This window comes from Plectropomus leopardus, chromosome 20 (assembly GCF_026936395.1).
Source record: "Plectropomus leopardus strain MGB_pleo_1.0 chromosome 20, ASM2693639v1, whole genome shotgun sequence".
NCBI lineage: Eukaryota > Metazoa > Chordata > Actinopteri > Perciformes > Serranidae > Plectropomus > Plectropomus leopardus.
This window is the reverse complement of record NC_142195.1, coordinates 8529964-8554272: the sequence shown is the minus strand read 5'-3', so window position 1 is coordinate 8554272 and position 24309 is coordinate 8529964. Positions and strand designations below refer to the sequence as shown.

General features: G+C 40.3%; 1 protein-coding gene across 6 annotated transcripts in view; it reads left to right on the top strand.

Moving 5' to 3' along the window:
* Positions 1 to 17660, top strand: part of ntng2b (netrin g2b) — a 74030-nt gene extending 56370 nt beyond the window's left edge. For 2 of the 6 annotated variants that reach the window (XM_088070798.1, XM_088070795.1), the window contains 16 exons: positions 1160 to 1276; positions 1669 to 1758; positions 1941 to 2015; positions 2175 to 2288; positions 2483 to 2602; positions 2793 to 2909; positions 3160 to 4689; positions 5531 to 5623; positions 5809 to 5883; positions 6213 to 6296; positions 6391 to 6465; positions 7177 to 7278; positions 9037 to 9111; positions 10912 to 11079; positions 15082 to 15216; positions 16339 to 17660. In XM_088070798.1, the coding sequence (XP_087926924.1) occupies positions 1160 to 1276; positions 1669 to 1758; positions 1941 to 2015; positions 2175 to 2288; positions 2483 to 2602; positions 2793 to 2909; positions 3160 to 4689; positions 5531 to 5623; positions 5809 to 5883; positions 6213 to 6296; positions 6391 to 6465; positions 7177 to 7278; positions 9037 to 9111; positions 10912 to 11079; positions 15082 to 15216; positions 16339 to 16562 (3194 nt within the window). In that variant the 3' untranslated portion in view covers positions 16563 to 17660. Of the gene's footprint in view, positions 1 to 1159; positions 1277 to 1668; positions 1759 to 1940; positions 2016 to 2174; positions 2289 to 2482; positions 2603 to 2792; positions 2910 to 3159; positions 4690 to 5530; positions 5624 to 5808; positions 5884 to 6212; positions 6297 to 6390; positions 6466 to 7176; positions 7279 to 9036; positions 9112 to 10911; positions 11080 to 15081; positions 15217 to 16338 lie in introns of those variants that run through there. The other 4 variants (XM_088070796.1, XM_088070797.1, XR_015775105.1 and 1 more) reach the window with 4 other exon arrangements.
* Positions 17661 to 24309: the final 6649 nt, after the last annotated feature.

Genomic DNA, 24309 nt, shown 5'->3' with positions numbered 1-24309 from the left:
AGTTGTGTGAAATGGTTCAGGGTGCTGCAGGAACAGCTGCTGGCATCCTGTCTCTCTGGAGCCCCAGGGAGGGGGGAGGGATGAAGGGGAGCGAGTGGGCGGGAGACAGCCTGAAGGGGGACGCTCCGCAGGGGAGCAGGATGCTTGCAGGATGTCCCCCTCTGAAGAAGAACTGGAGACGTACATCGCCTGTACAAAAACACCTCAAGGGGAAACACAGATGGATGCATGAAGCATTGTTTTCCCTTGTGGTCCGGTGATCATTAGTCCCTCAATGACGTGCATGGTGTGGTCGCTCCATGTGATTGGTTGTTTGTATTTTTAGTCTTAATCACCTCTGTGAGGAGGACTGTGGTGTTTTTGATTTATTGAATTGTGCCTGTGTTGCAGTAAATGGAAAGGTAAAAGGAAGAGGAGGCTTGATCCATAAACTGAACTAGTTTCACATCTCTCTTCTTTCATTTGTAGCCCGAAAAACTTGACGCAAAGGATCCTGGGAATGGCATAAAGCCCTCTGGGAAAGTGGAACACACAAAAAAAAGGGAAAACTTGAGCAAGAGACAATTAAAAATGCAGGAAAAGTGGGATGTGTGCGCGTGGTTGTCTCTAGTATTGATTTGAGATATTTTGTGCGAGTGCACCGCAGAGAACATAAGAAGGTACACTCATGAGAAGATGCTACTGTAATATAATACAGTATATGGCATTCTATGAATATTCAGATTTGGTTAAATACAGTTGGAAATAAGAACAGAGGCAGATCTGAACAAAGAAAGCAGCACATATGGAGAGTTAGTGCAAGTAGCAGCCTGAAGATTTCATGACATTCAGATAAAAGGAAGTGCATGTCATTTCTTTCACACCCAGAGTGAAAATGTAGTGATGAAGGAGTTTCTCAAGCCTCTCTGATTCTCACAGCTTTTTCCCAAGCCCAGGGCTGAGGCCCCTGATGGGGCAATCCACTATCTGACAGAGAGAGAAAGGAATAGAAAAGGAAAACAAGGTCTCGGAGGAAGACGGGAAGGGAGAGAAAAGGCAGACGATATCAGTAATCTTTACCCAGTGCAGTATCAGCCTAATTATAGAGTTCTTATTGTTTGGCGTCCGTCTGCAAGAGTATGTAAAATACTTCATACAATGTCTGTTCTTGTGTTGATAGTGTCAGTCTCCCACATGTCTGTGGGACATGTGACTCATGGCCACAATAAAACATCCTCATCTCAGCACAGGGAGGAAGAAAAGGAGGCGGAGAAAGACAGAATAACTGAAAAGACAGGTATTATTATTTCATACGTAGTAGTGGCAGTGTTCTTTTAAATTTATATCCTGTAGTTTACTTTTGGGCACAGTAAATATTCAGTAGATAAACTTTTACTATGAGTTAAACCTGACAGCTCACAGTGAAAACTGGAACCCTAACAACTGAAAAAGATGAAAAACATATCTAAATTCATCTCTTCACTGACATGTTACTCTGTCACTCAATATAAGCATTAGAGCAATATCATAATTTTGGCACCAATAGAGGTGTCATATTTTTATCTGAGTGGCAGTAGAAATGGATGAGGAATTTATTTATTGTGGATGCGTTGCTGAGACAAGTGCATATAAAATTTATACTACTGGATGTTCTTGCTTGTTATGTCAATGACAACTGCGGTGTGTCAGTCCCCTACAAGTCTGAGGAACACAAGACTCATGGCCACAACACAAAAACCTCATCTGAGCACGGGGAGGAAAGAAAAGCTGAAAGAAAAGGTATCTCTTTTTTTTTAATGTAGTTGTAGCAATGTTCTTGTAGTTGTAGCGATCGCAGTGTGGTAGATAAACTTTCACCCCCGAGTCAAACTTGGCAGCTCACAGCAAAACATGGTCCCCTAAATAAATATAAACTTTAGAAATATATCTACATTTTTGGTTGTTATTTTGTGGTGTTACAGTCTCCCACAATTCTGAGGGACACAAACATGAGACTCATGACCACAAAACAACAATCTCATCAGGGCACGAAGAAGGTACCGTATCTCTTTTATGTATGTCATGTAGTGGTCATGGCTACAGTAGTTAATTGTAGTGGTAGAAATACTTTCATAATGAGTTATACTTGGCAACAGAAAATGGTCTCTTAACTATGAAACTGTATTGTTGTGTTAATTATGGCTGTGGTCTTTCAGTCTCCCGCAAATCTGAGGGACATGCACATGAGACTTATAGCCACAAAACAAACTCCTCATCTGAGCACGGGGAGAAAAAGGAGGAGAAGGAAGAAACAAAAACTGAGGAGACAGGTATTTCTTCTACATAGAGAGAATATATGAATCTACTAGATTTATATACGGTAGTTTACCACTGATGTTAATTTAAAACAGACTAAAGAAAAAACTTGGCGACTCACAGAGAAACATGGGTCCCTAAATATTTGGAAATAAGAGAGATATGTACATTTTTGTTTGTTATTTTAATGACATTTGTGGTGTTTCAGTCTCCCACAAGTCTCAGGGACATGTACATGAGATTCATGGCCACAAAACAACAACCTTATCCGGGCACGGGGAGGAAAGCGAGCGTGAGGAGCATAACGAAATAAAAGCTGAAAGGAAAGGTATCTCTTTTATATGTAGTGCAGTCAATGTTCACCAAGATTTACATACTGTAGCTTACTTTTGGTGCAGTAAATATGCAGTGGGTAAACTTTTCTCACAAGCTAAACTTGCAACTCAGTGTAAAATGTGCCCCTGTAAACAGGAAATAGCAGAAATGTGTCAAAATTTTGGTTGTTTATGTTAATATAGACACTGGTATGTCAGCCCCTCACATGTCTGAGGAACATGAACATGAGACTCATGACCACAAAACAACAACTTCATCTGAGCATGGGAAGGAAAAGCATGAGGAGGAAAGAAATACAGGTACATCTTTACTATACTGTAGTTGTAGTAGTAGCTAACAGGTAGTGATGGAAATATCTATTACATTACCATGGGTTAAACTTGGAAACTAACATACAGCTGAACCTCAACCTGGTATAGAGTGACTGAAAGAACTGAAAAAGGCGAGGGAAATAAATATGCTTCAATAGGTTTTTAGGTTGCAAAGAATAAAATTTACCTTAACATCTTTTTGCTTGTTTTATTTTCAATCTTAATTATGGTGTTTCAGTTCCCAACACGTCTGAGGGACATGCACCTCATGGCCACATTCAAGAGATCCGTGGTCATGTAAAAGATACTCATGGCCACACACCTTTAACTCATGGCCCTATTCAACAGAAGCATGACCCCCTTCAAGAGACTCATGGTCACACACCAGAGGCTCACGGCCATGGTCATGACACTCATGGCCACACACATGATACCCATGGCCACACACCTGATACCCATGGCAATACACAAGAGACTCATGGCCGCATACCTGTAAGTCACGGCCACGTTCAAGAGGTTCATGGCTACACACCTGAGACTCATGGCCATGTTCAAGAGAGTCATGGTCATTTTGAAGAGACTCATGGCCACACTGAAAAGACTCATGGCTACACACCTGAGACTAATGGCCATGGTCACAAAACTCAAGGTCATGGTCAAGAGACTCATGGCCACACTGAAAAGACTCATGGCTACACACCTGAGACTCATGGCCATGTTCAAGAGACTCATGGCCACACTGAAAAGACTCATGGCTACACATCTGAGACTAATGGCCATGGTCACAAAACTCAAGGTCATGGTCAAGAGACTCAAGGCCACAGTGAAAAGACTCATGGCTACACACCTGAGACTAATGGCCATGGTCACAAAACTCAAGGTCATGGTCAAGAGACTCAAGGCCACAGTGAAAAGACTCATGGCTACACACCTGAGACTAATGGCCAAGGTCACAAAACTCAAGGTCATGTTCAAGAGACTCATGGCCACATTCAAGAGACTCAAGGTCATGTTCAAGAGACTCATGGCCATGTTCAAGAAACTCATGGCCACGTTCAAGAGACTCATGGCCACACTGAAAAGACTAACGGCCACACACTGGAGACTCATGGCCATGGTCACAAAACTCATGGCCATGCGCAAGAGGTTTATGTCCACGTTCAAGAGACTCAAGGTCATGTTCAACAAACTCATGGCCACATTCAAGAAACTCATGGCCACGTTCAAGAGACTCATGGCCACACTGAAAAGACTCATGGCCACACACCTGAGACTCATGGCCATGGTCATGAAACTCATGGCAACATTCAAGAGACTCATAGCGACATTGAAAACTCCCATGGCCACACACTGGAGAGTCATGGCCACACACTGGAGAGTCATGGCCACACACTGGAGAGTCATGGCCACACACTGGAGAGTCATGGCCACACACTGGAGAGTCATGGTCATGAAGAAGAGACTCATGGCCACATTCAAGAGACTCATGGTCATGTAACTCTTGGCCATGGTCATAAAACTTATGGCCAGACACCTGACACTCACGGTCACACACAAGAGATTCATGGCCACACACTAAAGAGTCATAGCCATGGTCATGAAATTCATGGCAACACACCTGACTCTTATGGCCAAGCACAACTGGCTCATAGTCACGCACAAGAGACTCATGACCACGTTCATGAGAGTCATGGCCACAAAACAACCACTTCTTTTGGGCACGGGGAGAAAAGAGAGGAGCATTATGAAAGAAAAGCTGAAACATCAGGTATTTTATGCATGTAGTGGGAACAAGAACGCTGTAGTTTGCCTGTAGTAATGAAGCTTTGCGCTTTTACATTAATAAATTAGCCTAGCAGCTAGCGGACTTTTCCTCTACTCATACCTTAAAACTAATTCATACTTTTTTTGCTCACTTTTGGTTTAAGTCACTGCATCCCCCGACAGAACTGCACGGTTGAATTTCAGTGTGCATTTTTCACATTACATTTTTCTAGTCTAACATTACTGAAAAAGAGCAGCTATAATAGCCATAGCAGGAGCAACAAGTTGGCAGAGTGAGATGGCTGGAAAGGTTCATTGCCATAAGTATTTTGTCTCCTCAAGGCATTGTTTGCATATGGCATATACTTTGTCTGTTGACCTGTCTTTTCTCCCAAGTCCCAAATATTTCCACGCTGCTGTTTATTCCCAAGAGGGGAGTAAATATCCTTGGTGTTTTTTCTTGGCTGCTTGCCATTAACAGCCTGGCACTGTTTGATAGTGACACAGACGTTCAATGGAGATTTCAAAGTAAAGGCGTACCCTAAAGATGATAATACAGATTGATGTTTTGTTGGATTAGTGATCATTTGACTGGTACATAGACCCGGATCAATGGATTGTTACACCCCTAGTACCAATGTCCTTGTAGTTTTCTGCTGTAACATACCAGTATTAATATGCAGTAGAAAAGTTTTAGTTAGAGCAAAAAATGGGCCCCTAAAAAATAGAACATTAACCTGTAGTGATGTAAATATGTAGTATGCAATTTTATCACGAGAAAAGTAGACACAGAATAAATTTAACAGTTTTTTTCTTCATTGTCAATGAAAAATGTTTCATGTCAGTCCCCCACAAGGCTGAGGGGCACGCATATGACACCCATGGACACGTACAGGAGACTCATGACCACAAAACAACTTCATCTGGGCATGGAGAAGGTATCTCCTTTATATGTAGCGGCAGCAGTGTTCTTGTAATTTTATATAATGTAGAGTACCTGCAGTGATGGAAACGTGCAATAGATATACTTTCACCACAAGTTCAACTTGGCAACTTGCCACTGTAAACTGGATGTTTTTCTATATTTTTGATGGTTATTTCCATGACCATTTTGATGTTTCAGTATCCCACAAGTCTGGAGGACACATACACGAGACTCATGACCATAAAACAACAACTTCATCTGGGCACGGGGCAGGTATCTCTTTTGTATGAAGTGGTGGCAATTTTTTTTCACAGATTTAGATGCTGTAGTTTACCTGTGGTGCTGTGAATTTGTAGCAGATAAACATTTCCCACAAGCTATATCCACTATAAAGAAATATAAAGAAATCAATAGCAACATAAACATAGCCTTTAGAGTTAATTAATTAACTTTGCAACTTTAGGGAGAAGAATGGGAGAACCAAGTAGAAACACAGGAATAGACATTGTCTAAATATTAAGACTGTAAGGAAAAGGATCTTATAAATTTGTCCTCATATGATGTTTTTACTTGTTATGTCAATTATGATTGTGGTGTGACAGTCTCCCACAAGTCTGAGGGACATGGACATGAAGCTCACGGTCACAAAACATCAACTTCATCTGGGCATAGAGAGGAAAGAAAAGGTATCTCTTTTATATGTAGCAATGGCAATCTTCTCATAACTTTTTATTTACCTCATTTTTGATTGTTACATCAATAACGATTGTGGTGTTTCAGTCTCCCATAATTTTGAAGGACGTGCACAAGAGACTCATGGTCACAAAACAACAACCTCATCTGAGCACGGAGAAGGTATCTCTTTTGTATGTACTGCAGTGGTTGCAGCAAACTGTAGTTAATTGTATTTGTGGCAACGTCCTTGAAGATTTACAGTAGCTATATACAGTGGATTATTTGTGGTGCAGTAAATATGTAGTAGATAAACTTTCGCCACCGGTTTAACTTGGCAGCTCACGCTGAAAAAAACAGAAACTGGAAACAACAAATGTATCTAAATTTATCTCCAAATACATGATAGCCTGTCAGTCAACATACGCTATAAGGCAAAATCTTAATTTGGTACCAACTGTTGTGCTATATTTTTCAAATGAGATGACGACTGACGCTGTAGGGCAAGAAATAAAAGGCAGGAGGATTAAGTGGGGGAAAAAATGGATAAACTACAAAAGGAAGATGAATTTGACATTGAAAATGCTCTTGAAGAAAAGGCACTTTCAGGTTTTCACAATAATTTGTTAAATTCTTGATGTCTGATTAGAAATATTAAAAACATTCGGATGATATTTTTAAAATATAAGAAAATATTCTAAATACCCATCAGCACCTTATTTCTTCAGTCAATTACATTATAAGTGAGTAGGATCTGTATTGGCAAAGGTTTCTCACAAATCATTGGATGTTGTCTAGTCAGTAGTAGTTGTTCTTTCTAGTTTGGTAAAACAGCCTGAGATAATCTGTGCTACATCAATACAGATTGATCTGAAAGTTGTTGCTCCTTTGTAGTGCACAAACTTGAGTGGGAAAGATGGAGCCATGTGACCCCAAAACACACTACTGGGAGAGAGGATGAAGAAGAGAGAGAGAGCGAAAGAGAGAAAAAGAAAGGTAGAACATGAACATGTGCAATAATAGTAGTGCAGTGATTCATAACTGGTTGCAAATTGGGACCCAAAATGTATTATGATGAGGTTAATGGGTGACACAGTATTGCAGTTATAGCTCCATTAAAGGTGGTCATTTAAGTCCACAGCTGATCATCATTTTCTGAATCTTTGAACTGACATTCACCTATTCACCTTAAGCACCTTAAGTTTAATATGTCTATGTGTTTTTTCTAAGAAATTAGTAAGGATTTTTAAAAAGCATAGTTCACTAACAGACAATACAATGCAAAATGTTGGCAGAATGTTTCCTACAACAGTTTTTGATTTAAATTTTAAAAAGTCTTTGGATTTTGCAAAAGAATTTGATTATGTTATACGATTTTCAGCAAATTGAGTGTGCCCAGTTGTTGTGGCAATAAAGAGGACTTCTCGACCATATTGGCTTAAAAATTGAGACTGAGAGTTAATTCTTGACCTTGGAGACAAGGGTTGGCAAAACAATCTCACCAAAAACAATCAAATCACACACTTCTCCAAAAAGAAGATTGTGTGATACCATAAAAATAAACTCCAGAACAGCCACTAATCAATGGACCTTGAGGTTGGATTGCTTTGCCAACTTCTCCAAGGTCAGAGATTGACTTTGAAGTTAATCTTTCTGAATAGTTTTGAAAATGATATTGTTTATTAATCTATCCTATGTCATGCTTTAAAAAACAAGACACACCAGTTTCTACATCAGGCCAGATATTAACAATACTCAAATATTAGTAAGGTAGTAAGTGTTACTGATATTAGATGGTGTTCAAGCCCGCACTGATTACAGACTGAATACATTACTTGCCCACCACCTCAATACTTAGTGATGACAGATGCTACGATTATAAACTCAAAGTACCTGCTACGTATAGCAGCAGTGTCACAGCACAGAGTTTTTTCAGAAGCAAGTCGGTCTGCTCAACGCATTTTGTGGAGAGGGATGAGCCGAGCTAAAACATGGACAAGAACATGTTTTGTGATATCACAGTGACCTTGACCTTTGAACTTCAACCACCAAATTCTACTCAGTTTGTTCTTGAGTCCAAGTACACCTTTGTACCAAATTTTAATAAAGTCCTCAAGGTGTTCACAAGAATGGGATGGTCGAACAACCTGAAAACAAGCCAGGGCCATCGCTGACGTGGAGACAGGAGTTCATAAAAAAGAAAGCATGTGCTGCCACACCAACTGTTTTCCTTTAAATTTTGGTCAAAGTAAGGAGAAGATCCTCAGATCAAACATCACTAATTAATGAAAGAGATATTGAGCGTCATGGATGATTATCTTTTCTTCTAAAATGTCTGGTGTAATGGGTAACATTGGTTTTGTTCCAAGTTTATTAAGTGGTGGGAAAGTTTCCTCACCGTGGCAACCCTAAAATTCAGCTTTAGCTTGAAACCTCTGAGTCATGGGCAGCACTACAGTCGTTCCTTGCATACAGACTCATAAAATCTTCAGAATGACTTCTGGGTTCTGTCCAACCAGTTAAGAAACACTGCACTGGGTGAAGATTATGTCAGCTTTATAGAACAAAGCAACCCTCTTCTTTAAAGGTAGAATCTAGTGGGAATCCCATCCATCTAATCCATACTGCCTCTCTGTAGTACTGATGCTCATCTATACCTGCTCCAGCTGTGCAAAGGTATAGGGCCATAGATGACTGTAGCACAGTGAATAATGTGCCGACAAATCTTAAACAAAGATTCCTTCATCCCTCAAGGGCTTCTGAAGCTCTTGATCTCAGGAGAGCCGCAGGCCAAACAGTTGTTTGGGATCATATACGATGATTTCAGAGGTAAGAGACCAACATGAGCAGCACCTGGCCTCAAGATACAGAGGGGAGACTCAAGCTTGGTTAATCCTATTGGTTGGTTCAGATCAGTGGATTAGAAACTCTTTCTGTCGTTTGACTTAAGTGTATGCTGTTTTTAAAGAAAGAAACCTGTGGAAAAATTCCTTTCATTCCATGTTTTATGTTTTTCATTTTGTTCATTCTTTCCCATGCAACTCCCTCTTGGTTGTGTTTGCTTTATGTGCATGATCAAGGTAAGTCTTTGGACTTTAAATTCGTATTAAACCATCAAACAATTGCCAACACTGACATTCCTGTTTATGGATTTTAGAAAGGATTCTTGTTAGTAAAATATATCACTACTCCTTCAACTTCAGAGACTCTTTGATGCTCACTTTCTCTCAATGTAACTGTCTTTCACCGTTAACAATCCGAAATTGATAAACACCAATAAAGCAGCATCTTGACTCGTAACGTTAATTTGTGGAACAATGTCCCATTGCCTCTCTGGTCTGTGGAGTAATTGGCCATTTATATTTAATTAGGCAGTTCTTCCCCCACTGCTAGCATGGTTTCCTCAGTGCTGAGAGAGGCACTTTATGGCGCTGCTCTCGCTGACTTCCTTTTAAACCAGCTCATTAATATTTCAGCTGGCATCATCAACCAAACAATAATAAAATAATAATGTGACGGCTGATTAAACAGCTAAACTCCGACTTTTTAATGTGCATTTAAATGTGTATTTGCATAAACATGCCTGGTAAACGCCTCTTTAGAGGACAGTGATGCCTTGCAGCACACTATTGCAGCCAACTTCTAAAGCTTAATAAAACCTTAATTAGGTACCAGCCTCAGCCAAGATAATCGTAGCGAGAATGTAGAGCAACACTTGCTGAACCCCTCTGCACAATGCAGATCCTACGGTAAATTATATCAGGCTTTCATTTCTCCCTCTGTGGAAAAATTATACAAAAGGTCTTACACCATTCTCCACAGCATGTCTTTTTTTAAGCTTTGGTTTTAGGGTGTGAAATATGGAAGAAGTCTTAATTTATGAAGCGTACCAGCATGTAGAGTAAAACCTGCAATCAAATCCTCTCAGATAATTCATGAATTACAAAGAGAAAATTTAATTAAGAGCCCTGATTGTGCAGAGCTTTTTGGAAGAGAATTTAAGACTGTGGAAATGAAGAACAAACAGAGAAAAGAAACGAGAGGCAGTGGAGGGTTTCCATCGGGTTAAGTGGTGTCAGACCAATTTCATGGTGTCAGGTGCAGCCTGAAAACACCTACTGTATCACTCACCTCAAACTCCCTTGGTTATGATTCTGTAGCATATAATCTACTCATCCGGTAATGCAATTAAATTCCCAGACACAATTAACATGCCTGTACTCACACGCCTGTATACATATACACAAACAAGCATGCACACACAGACGCACACACACTCAGGATAGTGGAATTCCCATCAGTAATCAGTGCAGCCCAGTGAAGCAGACTCAGCAAACCTGTGAGTGTAGTAATGGAGAGGGAGTGGTCTGTCTTTATTGAACCAATATAGAGTCAGAAAGGCAAGTCATAAAACACACTCAGAGTCATTCATTTGTTCACTGACGTCTAAAACTAAAACCGTCGGGCGTATCTCCCGGTGCAAGTAATTTATCATTTCCCACTGTCACAGAAGAATCCCAGGAGAATGCTTAAAAAGATACTACTCTATCACAAGTATTGACTTCATGCACATGTATCGCTATCTTCCGCTTGTAAAAGAAACCTAAAGATAAATCTCTTTTGTTTCAGACTGTGAGTGCTACGGCCACTCCAACCGCTGCAGCTACATCGACTACCTGAACATTGTCACATGCGTCAGCTGCAAGCACAACACCAGGGGCCAGAACTGCCAACACTGCAGACTGGGATACTTCCGCAACGCCTCTGCCGAACTGGATGATGAGAGCGTCTGCATCGGTCAGTCTGCAGGGGGACAGAGGGAGTGTGTGGCGGGGGACGGTGTGAGTGTGTGTTGTGTGTGACAAGACAAGGAGATGCTATAATTTTCAATGTTTTTAAAATGACAGCAATTGCTCAGTTAAAGTGAGGGTTACACACCAAGGTAGTCTAAATAGATGAATGTAGTAAAAGATACTCAAATATTATCAATACTATACAGCTGCTCTACTGACACTTTATGACACATTTTGTTGTGTAAGCAGGAAGCTGTTTTCAGCTAAAAGCTTGTTCTCACTCCAAATTTGTCAAATAACAACACTTGGACAGTGGGTCAGATACTGACACACTCGGGCACCCTTTAGCAGCGGTTTGAGATGCATGGGCCAGGGGCATTTTTTGATGCTCCGAGCGACTGCCTTATGTCTGGAAAACACTTCATGTATGAGCAGCGCATGACGGCAACCTTGCCGAAATGCCGTGTGTTGCACTCTCGCAGTGTTCAAACTGACAGCGTTGTTCACCGAGACAGAGTTGTTCCTGCTTCTGCAGGACTGCCTGCTGCTTTGAGTGCTATATTTCCACATTTATAAGCACATATTTTACTCAGTTATGAAGGCATGCAAGCTCCTGCATTGACAACAGCACAGTCCTGCAGAAAATTCAAAACAAAATGCCTTGTGTCAACAAATGATGGGATTCTGACGACAGAGACCTTGTCAAAAGACTTTTATTTCGAAAAAGAAGCAGTAAAGTTCGTGTAAAATAGACATGTTTGAATTTCCTCATCTCTGACAGATAAAGACATTGAAAATGCAATAAAAGGTGGCATAGAGTCAATCGAATTATCAAGTCACCGTTTTCAATATCTATTTCTGCTGAAAAAGGCACACAGCATACAAAAAAAAACAGCGAGCCACCATTTCTCATTTTTCATGTGCCCATCTGAAATGCAGCTTAGACGCGCCTGCAAGCGTTGCTTATGCAGGCAGTGTGGCTGCTCTATTAACTTGTTAACATGGGCAACAAAAAAACCAAACAAACAGCAGGTTCTGCAACGCACATGTGCTGCTCATGCAAGCAGTGTGTTTCAGACGATCATGTAAACAGCATGAAAGTATGGATAGGGCCTAACAAAAGCCAGACTTGAACCCGTGGCATTGTGGTTTGTTTTCTGTGTGAAACCAAAATTCATTGAGTTATTAAAATAATGCAGTGCACTAGTATGTGTAGCATACTATATAAGTGACCTATGTCATGTTACGTTAAACACGTGTACTTATTTTAAGTCAAAGCATGATGTTCTAAACCTAACCATGTGCTTTTATTGTCTTAAATTAATAAAGTGAATCTAAATTGTGTGTAGTGCACATACTGTGCCACCAGAGGTCAGTCTCTGGTCTGTACTGGTGGAGCATTGCACAAAAATAATGTCATATGCCTTATACCCCTGTGAAATTTCAGCAAGGTATGAAGGTATGAAAAAATAGATACCAGCCAAGCCTAGCATGCAACGTGCCAGAATTGACACTCAGTCCCTGAGCATCCAAAATTGACATTGGATGGCTACGTGGAGGGCAACTAACCTAGAAAATGTGTTGACTTGCTCTTGTTTACCGCCTGTGGGATCATACCAACAAGTGTTGGTATGTAATGAGTTGAGAGTGAAAATGTGTTGACCTGCTCAGCACCAAACAGCAGACAGCCAAATTGATCTACTAGCTGGTTAACTTAATTAAGCATTTAACAGTTAAAAGCAGGTTATTTTCTCCAGGAGTTGGTGGAGACCAAACTAGAGCTAAAATGAGGGTGGCATGACACGTGACTAACTAATGTTGCCCCATATCTGCTGGATTTGTAAGTCGAGATTTGTTTGTTGAAATGTTAACAACACTAACTTTAAAAGGTGCTAATAATTTAATGTTGTGTTCATAGCTTCTTGTACTGCCCCAAAAAAACAAGTCATGCAGATTCAAATAAAGCCATGAAATGTAATATTTGAACACAAATCCTTGGCAAAATTTACAACCTGTAGACATCAGCAGGTATTTTCCCTGCAGCTGTTGTTCCAGATCTTTACCTGACTTGGTCTGTTAAGAAATTTCCAATATTTGTACTTAAAAAAAAAAAACATCCTGAGTTATTAGACTCACTGCCCTGCTACACTGTGCTTTATCTATGGGTACTACTGTATGCAACGCTTATCGACTAATACTGATGCAAACACCCTCAAGCACCCTTATAGCTGAAAATTAACACTTAATGTTATTTTAAATCCAATGTGCTGGAGAGCCAAAACAATGAAAAACATATAATGGTTGTGATATTTTCTGACTGTAATATAGAAAAATGAATCTCACACGTCTTTACGGACAGTGATACACACTGTTTGTATGCTTTCACACAGTATTTAGTCTTATTAAGGGCATGTCCTAACTCCTAATATGAGGTCACTCTGTATGCATAGCTGTGGAGCAAAATCTGGTGTTGATTTGGATCCATCTGTAGGTGGACTGCAGGGGGTTGGAGGGTAAACTTGGTGCGGCTGGGGCACACACAGGGCCAGGCCTTGGAGTCAGCACAAATAAGGCCCCATTAGCTCATCTGCCAGCATACTGGCACACCGAGCATGGCAACAGAAATCAGTTCACACCACGCGTCTCTAAAGCAAGAAACCATGCCCTCTTGAACACTAATGCATTTGCACTAACATTTTGCACAGCTACACATTCAGTCTGAGTGGCTCGCATATAAACCCAAAATTAATGCACATGACCCACAAAGACACTGATGCCAAGTGCATTGCTGTGGCTGTGAAATCTGTTTCACCTTTATGAATATTTTATAATAAATTACATTTTAAACAAGTTAATTTGATATTGGGTTTAACTGAAAGACAAACTATTGGCCTACATCAAAACGTGAGAAAAACTTTGTCATCAACCGACCGGCAGATGTAATGCAAATATGCAGCTCTGCAGTTTTTTACCATCTCTGATCTGCTACAACTGATCTGATATCAGTCAGATTCTATAAATATATGTATTTGTAATGATAATTACTTGCAGAAATGAGAGTAATTTTAAAAGCTAATTAAATTCAATGTCATCTTGTGTTAAAGAGGTAAACAGTCTCCAAATGATCTGACATGAGTCTTAGTAGTTAGCATTTCAATAAAACAAAAATGTGTTTCTGTGATTGGTAGGAAGTATAGCAAGTACGGGTTTGTGTTGTTTTATACGCCACAAGTTCAACAGACAAGGCTTAAGTTTAATTATGCAGCACAACAACTAGACTTTTGCATCTCAACTGCTCAAAATACCACAATGTTCCCGACATGTCTTCTACCTGCCTTTGAAAAGAGATAGTCTGCGATCAAAAGAACTTGCAGTTCTGTTTAGATGGGATTAGTTTACCAAACAACATCTGATATATACAGTACTTTCTGACATCTGTCATTTTATATTTCTTTAAAGAGAAGAGGAGTCACTGTAGTCTCTTCCCAGTATTGCAGGCTGTATGATAGGTGTTGTTTTTAGGAAACTAATGCCAAACCTATTAGAAATCTTGTTTACCGTCTGTGGGATCAAATAGCAATTATAACATGCAAAATGCAATGTGCTTTAGATCACAGCAGTTATAAGTCCAGACAGCATTACATGTAATATTTTATCTGTGGCGTCTACATAAAAAAACACTAGACATGGCCTTTGCATCTGAATTTTCACCACAAAGTTACATGATGGGCAAAACACAAAATTAATCCTGTCTGAAAAAGGCCTAAATTTCAGGTCTGAATCTCTGCAGCATCTTGGGACATCTCTGTAGTCTGGAGAAACTCCACCTTACATGCACAGCACTGCAGCTCTGAAAGGCATCAATATCAAAGACAAGTCTGTGGTCCGAATACAAATGCACACATTTTTTGGCTGAACTTAATTCAACTCTCGGTCAAATCCCATTTCTAATTCTAATTTTTAAATGACTCCTATCTCCGTTTCCTCCACCACTCTCTTCTTTCAGAGTGTAACTGCAACCAGATGGGTTCTGTCCATGACCGGTGTAATGGCACGGGCTTCTGCCAGTGTAAAGACGGGGCCACGGGGGCCAAGTGTGACGACTGTCTGCTGGGATACTACTGGAAACAAGGCTGTTACCGTGAGTATGAGGAGGTTGATTTTTGGGGGGCTCCTGTCTAAATATCATGAGCAAATGTTGCAACCTTTGCATGTGTGCTGTGCCACTTACTGTAGCTTGTGCATCTCCCGATGTTTTCTTTACTCCCAGGGGAATAGATCATGTAGCTCATTAGCAGCATCAGCTGGCTCTTTAATTGATGACCCTGTCACTCCTTAACCCCATTACAGGGAATCGGCTTCCCCCACCATCTAACATCGAGTGAGGACTCACATAGATCCGCACACACACACACACACACAGACACACACACACACACACACACACACACAAAACCTCCACAGGCATGCATGCCATTTGACTGTGGGTTTTACTCCAACATGAGACATATTGTAGTTAACAGCAGGAAAGTACGTTTTGACATCTTACTCCGAATATTTCAGTGCAACCGAGCCAATAATCTTTGGTGTAATAAAACATGTTAGCACATGTAATTATTTCCTGTCATGGACAACTGATCCTCTCCATTTTTTCTCAGAACATTTTTAGGTCAAGTATCTTGTGCAGTACAACTACCTCTGTGCTTTTCCTAATGCCTTTTATAGCATTTTAATGATGCTATTTCTTCCCCCAATCATTAGTTAATAAATATCACACATGCGGTGTATTCTGCTGGGTTTGAGAGAACGATTTTTACGTGACCCAGAGAAAGTGCAGGCTCAAGAAGAAGGCAAAAAAAACAGCGAAAGGGACTTCAAAAACAAAAAAAAGGCAGGTGTTACCTATTGTCGTCCCCGAGGCAAAGACTTGAGAATTTATCTTGCCTCTTTCCTTCCTCCTGCTTTCCTTTCTACTTTGTTCTCTCTGCCCTGAATTCTTCTCCTCCCCCTGTATCTCTGTTTCCCATCATGCTTTTCCTAACATTGCCCCTCCTTATCTCCCCTCACCTGTCTCTCTTTGCCACACATCTTTCTTTCGTCTTTGTGCTCTTTACTCCCCCACACCATCCTTTCACTGCCTGTCACTCTGTCACTTTGCCGTGCCCTCTTTATTCCAAACTTCTCTTTCTCTCTCATTCTCCTTACCTCCGCAATTCCTCCACTCTCCCTCTTTCCCTCTGCTGCTTTCTGTCTTCGCTCGCAGCTAACGTTTGTGATGAGGAGATGCTCCTGTGCCAGAACGGAGGAACATGCTACCAGAGCCAGAAGTGCATCTGTCCTCCGGAGTTTAAGGGGGTACTGTGCCAACACTCCCGCTGCGAGGCGGGCAAGGACTGCAACGCCGCCTCTTCCCTGCACCTTACCACGGCCACCCTGCTGCTCTGCACTCTGCTAGCCCACCTGCTGGCCACGTTAACTCCCCACTGAGCCAAGAAAAAAAAAAAAAAAAAAAACACCTCAGACCAACGAGTGTGTGTATATGTGTGTGTACGCGAGGCGAGGGGTGACCCGGAGCGGGTAGGGCCGCCCAAGTCGTGGACCCGATGAACACACACCGCAGCACTCGCAAAAAGCGCACACACTCACACAACACTAACTCGCCCCAGTCTCCTTTCAAACACACATATACACACACACACACACATGCACACACACTTCACAGGACTGTTATGATACTGAGTGTGTGCTCAGGTGTGAGAAGAGAAAAAAAAGGGGGAGCGACCTTAGAGAAAAAAAGATGCAGACGAAGGGGGAAAAAAATCATACCAACCACTGTTCCCTTTATCCCTGAGCTGGAGCAATGTGCATCAAACCAAAAAGCATTAACACTTATCACCACTGTTTCACTTCAAAGGGAATGGCTGTTGTACCCACAAGGACCTTTTTGTTTTTGTTTTTTTCTTGGTTGAGTTAAGGATCTCACCTCCGTTTGACTGACGGCCAACGTGTGTGTGGTCAGACTCAGTGGAAGTACGAGACGTGTCGACACGACGGACGGGTTGGGAGGCGAGATGCGCGTTTGATCCTGCTGCTGAGGCCTACATAGTATATAAACCAGGTTTCATTTTCTTCTCAAAAAGATGAGACTTGATTTTACATTTATTCTATTTCTGCTGCATTTTTTTAAGAATTATATCTTCAGTCATTGTATCTAATGTGCCCACTAACAGTCGCTGAGATTATACATATTATATAATATCCAGGGGGTTACGAATTATTAAAATTTAGTCACTATTATGGTTGTTATAGGAATGAGTGATTGTTGCCACACTTAGCGAGATTTAATCTTCACACAGTATTCAGGAAGCAGAATTTAACAGAATTTAACTTATCAGACGTCTAAAAAGAGAGAGAAAAGATATCGACCACGTATCAATATTATATGACATTATTTGAATATTTTTTGTAGAAATTATTTTTGTTTGGAGTTACAATAAATTATAAAAAATGACATTTACAACTATTCCAAATGAGCATTTTATTACACTGAGTGTAAACCTTGCAGTAAATATGACTGTTATTTGCCTTCTTGCTTGTACTTTTTTTCATTCTATCAATCAAGTGTCCACGATAACATGCTGTTAACATTTTTTTTTCCAGTGGGGTGAAAAGAAAATATGAGCAAGTTGAGAAAAGAGAGCCATCACTCCAAGTCATCCGTTTGATCTATTTCATTCCATTTTGGACATGGTGTTGAATGTTCATCATTATAAACAGATTATTACAGTCTGTCTGACAATCACAAAAAACTGCTTTCGTGTCAAGAGAATATAAATTATTTTTATCCTGATAAAAGTTGCAAAGAGCTTTTATATGTGGAAATGTCACTTGCAGATACAGAAGAAGATGGGCTAATTAAAAATATATTCCACTGTGCAAACATTGGAGATATACTGATTCCTGAAGGTCCTGGGAGATAGAGCGACTGACCCCGAAGCCAGATTTTCTCATCTTTAACTCTCCTTGGAATCACCAGTCACCATCTAAAGGCTTTTCCAGTGACGTGTTTTGGAAAGCTGTCCTTCAGGTTTTTTTCCCCCATAGATAAACTACAACATCATTTCTCTGAGAAATGTTCAATTGCTGAGTCAGCCCAGGTACACAGTGGATAAAGAGATGTGAATGCTGCATTACACCGGGATACATCAAAGATAAAAGCCAGACTAAGCCTGTGAGAAATGACAAGACAGGATTTCTGGTATTACTCCTCTATTTTCTGAGCTGGTGGTAGCTGTATTAGCTGTTTTTGTGTGTAAGGCTCATCCCCTCTGAGCCTGAATAGTGTCAAGAACTGAGACTCGGGAGGGAATAGTTTGTGAGTGCTGAACATTGAGAAATAATGTAAAGGAAGACATTTTATTGGAGATAAAATAGCAGGTTGTACTTGGTTTTAGGCCGGAAAAAATGTTTGGCAGATTCCCCTATGCATTACTGACTGACTGTACCATATTGATTCAGTGTGGATGATTATAAGATCTAATTTCATCACATTCTCATCCAGAAAGGTCGAATACTGAAGCTTAGTCAGTGACCCTGCATGTTTAAGTAAGACACACTAGGTACCCTCCTGCGTCGGTTTTGAACATTCAGGGGCCGCGTCTCAATACACACTTGCTTCATGCATTGTGTCTTTCAAAATACCGCAGGGCAGTATGACCTAAATATCTTGGTTTTATTTTTAAAGATTCTGGGGGTTTCACTTGTGGTTTCACAATGACACAAATTGTTATGTGTCACACATTGTTGTGTGTCTGGCCTCATGGAGAGTAAGTTGTGGATTGCTCATTATTATGTTACATAATTAACTCCCTGTTGAGTCGCAGCTATTCGCCGGTATGATGATATCTGATATTTTCATATCATATAGAAATTTACAACTGGTATTCTCAATGAACCGGTATACCGACCAGCGCTATTTCAAAATACACTTCTGGTTTCATGGGAAATGTGCAGTTTCTGCTTGTTAGATGCATACAGTCTTTGAAAATCAACTTACCAATGTAGGTGAAACACTTGGTTTTTAGGTTTATTGCCTTAACTATTGGCAACAAAGCATGTGGTTAGGTTTAGAAAATAACATGTTTTCGCTTTAATTAAATACAGTTTTTACCAACATAATGTCACATCATCTGACATACATCACTAGCATAGCCTGCTCGCATACTAGCACACTACCTTATGTTTTGAAAAAAAAAAAAATTATATTGACTTTTAGTGTCACACTGGACACAAACAGCAGGCTCCCCAGTGAAAGTCTGAAAATTGTTTAACCCATCCGACTCTCCTCACACCCTCCCTATGCAGATGGTCTCAGTACTTATACTTGAGTTGTTGCCTGCAGCGTCAGAAACTGCCACCAGCTGATGTGTATCATACCACCTCTAAGGGTGCCTCTATGCATCAATTTCTGACGCCAAGGGCCACTGACCAAGTGTCAGTATTTGACAAGCTGGGAGTGAGACAGGGCTGATATCTCAAGTAAAATTAGCAATACAAAAGTATGGAAATACTCCTTTACAAGTAAAGGGGGATGCATTAAAACTTCTACTTGAGAAAAAGCATTTGAATCAAAATGTACTTTATGAGTATATAAAGTATATAATGAAAAAGTAGTCATATAGAATTTCAGAATACTAAATATCAAATAATTGTACAGACAAATTTTAAAAAGTAATCCTTCTCATTCATCACTTAATGTCCTACTACAAGCGTGTAGTTGTGCATTTATCTGCAGAGACTCTCTGCCTGTATTTTCTTGTTTTCTTCTTGGTTGTCCAGACGTTGCTGAGCACAGCACACAGGTGAGGTCGGGACTTTCTTACAAGTTTGCAATCAGGTGTGAAGTGGGACATTAAGTGATGACTAAGAAAGATTAGTCAGGTGCCAGACCATGAGTAGCATGCATCCAAAAGGAAGCGAAGTGAATTGCGAACACGATGCCAAAAAAACGCAAATACAGTGAGGCATAATGCCAAGTGGACAAAGCTCATTCCAAAACGAGCATGAGTCTTTGCTTTCTTTTTATTTTTACTAGCGATAATGTTTACAAACAGTATTTGGGATATAATGTCTAAGCAAAAGTAGCCTACTTTTCACCAAAAAAAAAAGAAATTCTACATGCCTTGATGTCATTATGTTTATAACCTGCCTATCAATGGATTTACGTTCAGTAAACACAGATTATATTTGACTGGAATTTCATTTTATTGTCCTGGACATTGAAATCCTCCAGGACACGTCCACGGGCTCCAACAGAAACCCCGGATGCTTGTGAGAAGGTTATCATACCGAAGACAAGTCCATTGTGATTCAACTTACAACAGACCCCATTAACATTGTTCCATTTAGTGGCTTCATTTACAAAATAACCTGTGCTGATATTTAGCAAATTAGGCATATTCCATTAACATATTGTTAATCAAGATCAAATCTATGCTCTATCTTTTTTTTTTCAGGAGTGAAATCTGACAGATGAGACTGGAAGTGCCAAATGATGCCTTTATGCAAGACAAAACGTTGAATAATTTTATCATTAGGGTTTATTACGGTAATAAATGAATATTCAGATCAACCTACCTAATTAAATTAAAATGGAGCAACGCTGTGCTTTGCTGCTTTGAGATGAACCCGGAGACATATAAAAAATGAATGAGAGTAAACTCTGAACAACACAAAGCTTTTCTTCTCATTTCACCTCTGAATAGCTGAATAATGAGTAGAAAAGAATCCTGCTCCAATTTATGTTTTATTTCTTTGCAGAGAGTGAGTGGGTTTCATAAGTATGTTTCAAAGTGGTCAGGTACATTCAGTGAGACGACCCAAATATGTTTATTGACATAAAGAGATGGAGAGTACTGCTGATACAAAAACAAGTACACGCTGTCACTGCCATAACACTGATCTTGTAAAGTGACTTATAAAGGTAGACTGTAGCACCTGCCAACGCGAGAGTGTGTGGGTGTGTGTGTGTGTGTGTGTCTGAGCCGTGGGCGAATAGCGGCTGATTAAGTTTGTCTTTGGTCTGCTGAATGTGACTCAGAGTTTGGTGAAAAATGTCTCTATTTGTCCCTGTCATCTCTGTACTGTTTTCTCAGCTGTACCACTGCCTCCTGTTTGGAGTATTTTCGGCTGTGGATTTCACGTCCTTGAGGCTTCCACGTCTTGACTGCCATAAAAATTTCCTTTGTTTTGAGTGTACACATGTCAGTCACCCTCCCCATGTTGGGCCCACGGGTCTCCGCCAGTCGTACTTTGTGCGGCCCGACCATTTACACGTACATGACCTGATTTCTCTTTTAGGGTCATGTGTTACTCTGGGGTTTCACTGATCTCGTGTTTCATCATCTTTCATAAAAACATGTAGAGTTGTAGGTACAGTGAGCCTTTGCTAGACCAATCCCTCTGGAAGAGGCCTGACTGAGCACCACCTGTTTTTGAGGAAAAATGGATGCGATATAGCTCAAAAATGTTCTGTGTTTTATAACTGAAGTCCCCCTCTGTTTGTACACTGACATCCCCACATCGGTCACATCCTACTTTGTATCGAGAGCTCAGATCAGGCGAGCTCAGTTCCTGACTAACACATATAATTCTTCTGAAAAACGTAACTGTTTGAAAAAACAAACTGGGGAAGCACTGATCCAACTCTCCAAATACAAATAACCATTACCCAAACTCCTAAACCTTACTCGGATCTTTCTTATGTGAGCTAAAAGGTTATAACTTTAAAGTTAAAGTGGAAATGTTCATATACAATCTTTTTTTTTCAGTGTATTTTAATAATTTTGTTTTGCAAAGTTTATGGCATGATAATGCATGAGTAGGTTAGCTTTTTACTGGGGCTGTCAAATAGCTTTTCTTAATCGCATTTTTGGCAGAATTTCAATGGTTGAAAACAATTAATCACATTTTTTAATCACTTTCTGACAATTCAATTCATGCATGCATTACAAAACAGCTATGAAGTCCATACGGACAAGGTAAAGATTGTCTTGATTAAGAATCAAATGACAACAAATAGCTGCGTGGGACTGGCATAAAGTGGGCATGTCTGTAAAGGAGAGACTCAAGGGTACCACCAGAACCCATTATCATTCAGATATCTTGAGGTCAGAGGTCAAGGGACTGCTGTGAAATGACCATGCTGTTTTGTCGTCGTCAAAACTTTGCCTACCTCTAGAGAGTTATTCAATAGCATATCAGCAATGTCAGCCGGTGATTAACGTAACTGAACATTTTTTAAACGGAAAAACGTGTCGTGTAGGAAACTTAATCACATCTCGGTTAACGCGTAAACACTGACAGCCCTACTTCTGACCATACTCAATCATGAGGGCAGATACGCCGTCCCGTTCAACCCAGACTTTCCTCACATGAAGAACGACAGCAGCATCAGTCATCTCAGCAAGAAACATCTGTTTACTTTCAGGTGACAGAGCCCTGTAACAGCCATAGCAACGAAGACAGCAATGGGAGGAAGACAAATGACATCACAGAACAATGATGTCAGCGTAGGGAGAAGGACGGGGGGGCGCGAATGGGTCAACAAAACACTGGACATCTGAGAGACAACACGAGTTAAAAACAAAAGACACAGAAAGTAATTGAGTTTCCTGAGAATAATCCTAAGGGACAACAGGTTTCTTTTATGTGTGCCCTAATCATTTGGCCTCGCGAGGCAGCTGTACTCACAAGATCACGCAAGAACCTCAATTTCATATGAGTCCCGCCCTAATTCGCTACATAGCCTGCCCTGCCAAATTACTTCCGTGGTAGAAAATGTATTGCCAAATCTGCAGCGGTGGACAAATGACCACCATTGCAAGATATACACAATCATATCACCAGACCCTTGATGCAGGACGTACTGACACCATCCCTCCTGCCCTGGACTTCATCTACAGCTCACACCTCAGTCAGCTTCCAGCACAAATAAACATCATTCCTCACAGATTAGAAATCTTTATCGGGCTCCTTTGACCTACGAAATGCCATGCCACACGTGCATTAATGCACAGCCAAACTATTACACATAAGCGAGATTATGTTCAATGACTAATCTCCTGTCAGTGATGCTAAAGGATCTTTTTTTCAAACACTAATCAGGTGAGTTCATAGTGGCGTTGTAAGGCAGTGTGCTGCTCCTGTACAGATGATCCACTGACACTCAACTGCTGCTCAACTTCCCGCTCTTTGAAAAAGTCAGTTAAGACAAAACAAAGAGACAAAAAGGAGAAAAATACTTGTGCGAGGAGTAAAATATTCAGCATTTAGTCAGAAATGAAACTAAATATATAAACACACTAAAAGAATTATTGAAGGATTTTGATCAATTATACATTTCTTCAGCAAACTCTTTTGGGACAGCACAGATTTTCTACCACAAATAATAGGATAGATTAAAGGCACGTCAACATGATAAGTTAGATTTGCTGATGTTGTGCATATGCATAACCAAGTATTTTACTACATTGCCATTTAATAAAATGTCGGTTTGGGTTGGATGGATGTCTTCTTATGTTTTTATATGTATTTAATAATACTGGCACACTGATCATTTAAATAGAGAAAAGCTTATCAATAATGATAATAATAGAGAAGAATATTTTTTTTAATAAAGATTTTTCTTTTGCCTTTATTATGAAAGGACAGTTGACGCATTAAAGAGGGGAGAGAGAGACAGGGGATGACATGCTGCAAAGGGCCGCAGGAGGGAGTCACACAGCCGCTATACATGGGGCGCTGCTCTACCAGTTGAGCTACAGGGCGCCCTGATGGAGAAGACATTTAAATCCACATAAAATAGACCCTCATATAGGAGACAATGCTAAGATGTTACTGCATTAGCTCATACTGTCAGCTGTCACTCTGGAAAGAATCGTTTAGACACCCTGAATTTCTCAGCAACAACCTGAGTATTCTTTACATTTCAGAACAGGAAAGTATGTGAACAACCAACAATAAAACTCCTTGAATGGATTCCCCTTCAGCAACTTGCGTGTTTGTAATCACACACAGAAAAAAGTTGGGTGCAGAGATATGAAAGGCAAACTGAAGTCACTGAAACTGTGTTTATATGAAACTTCAAAACTCCACCTGTAACCACTAAAGCGTTGTGGCAGCAGACTTGTACCTATCTGAATAAAACCGCATTCATATGCATGAGTCATTTTTG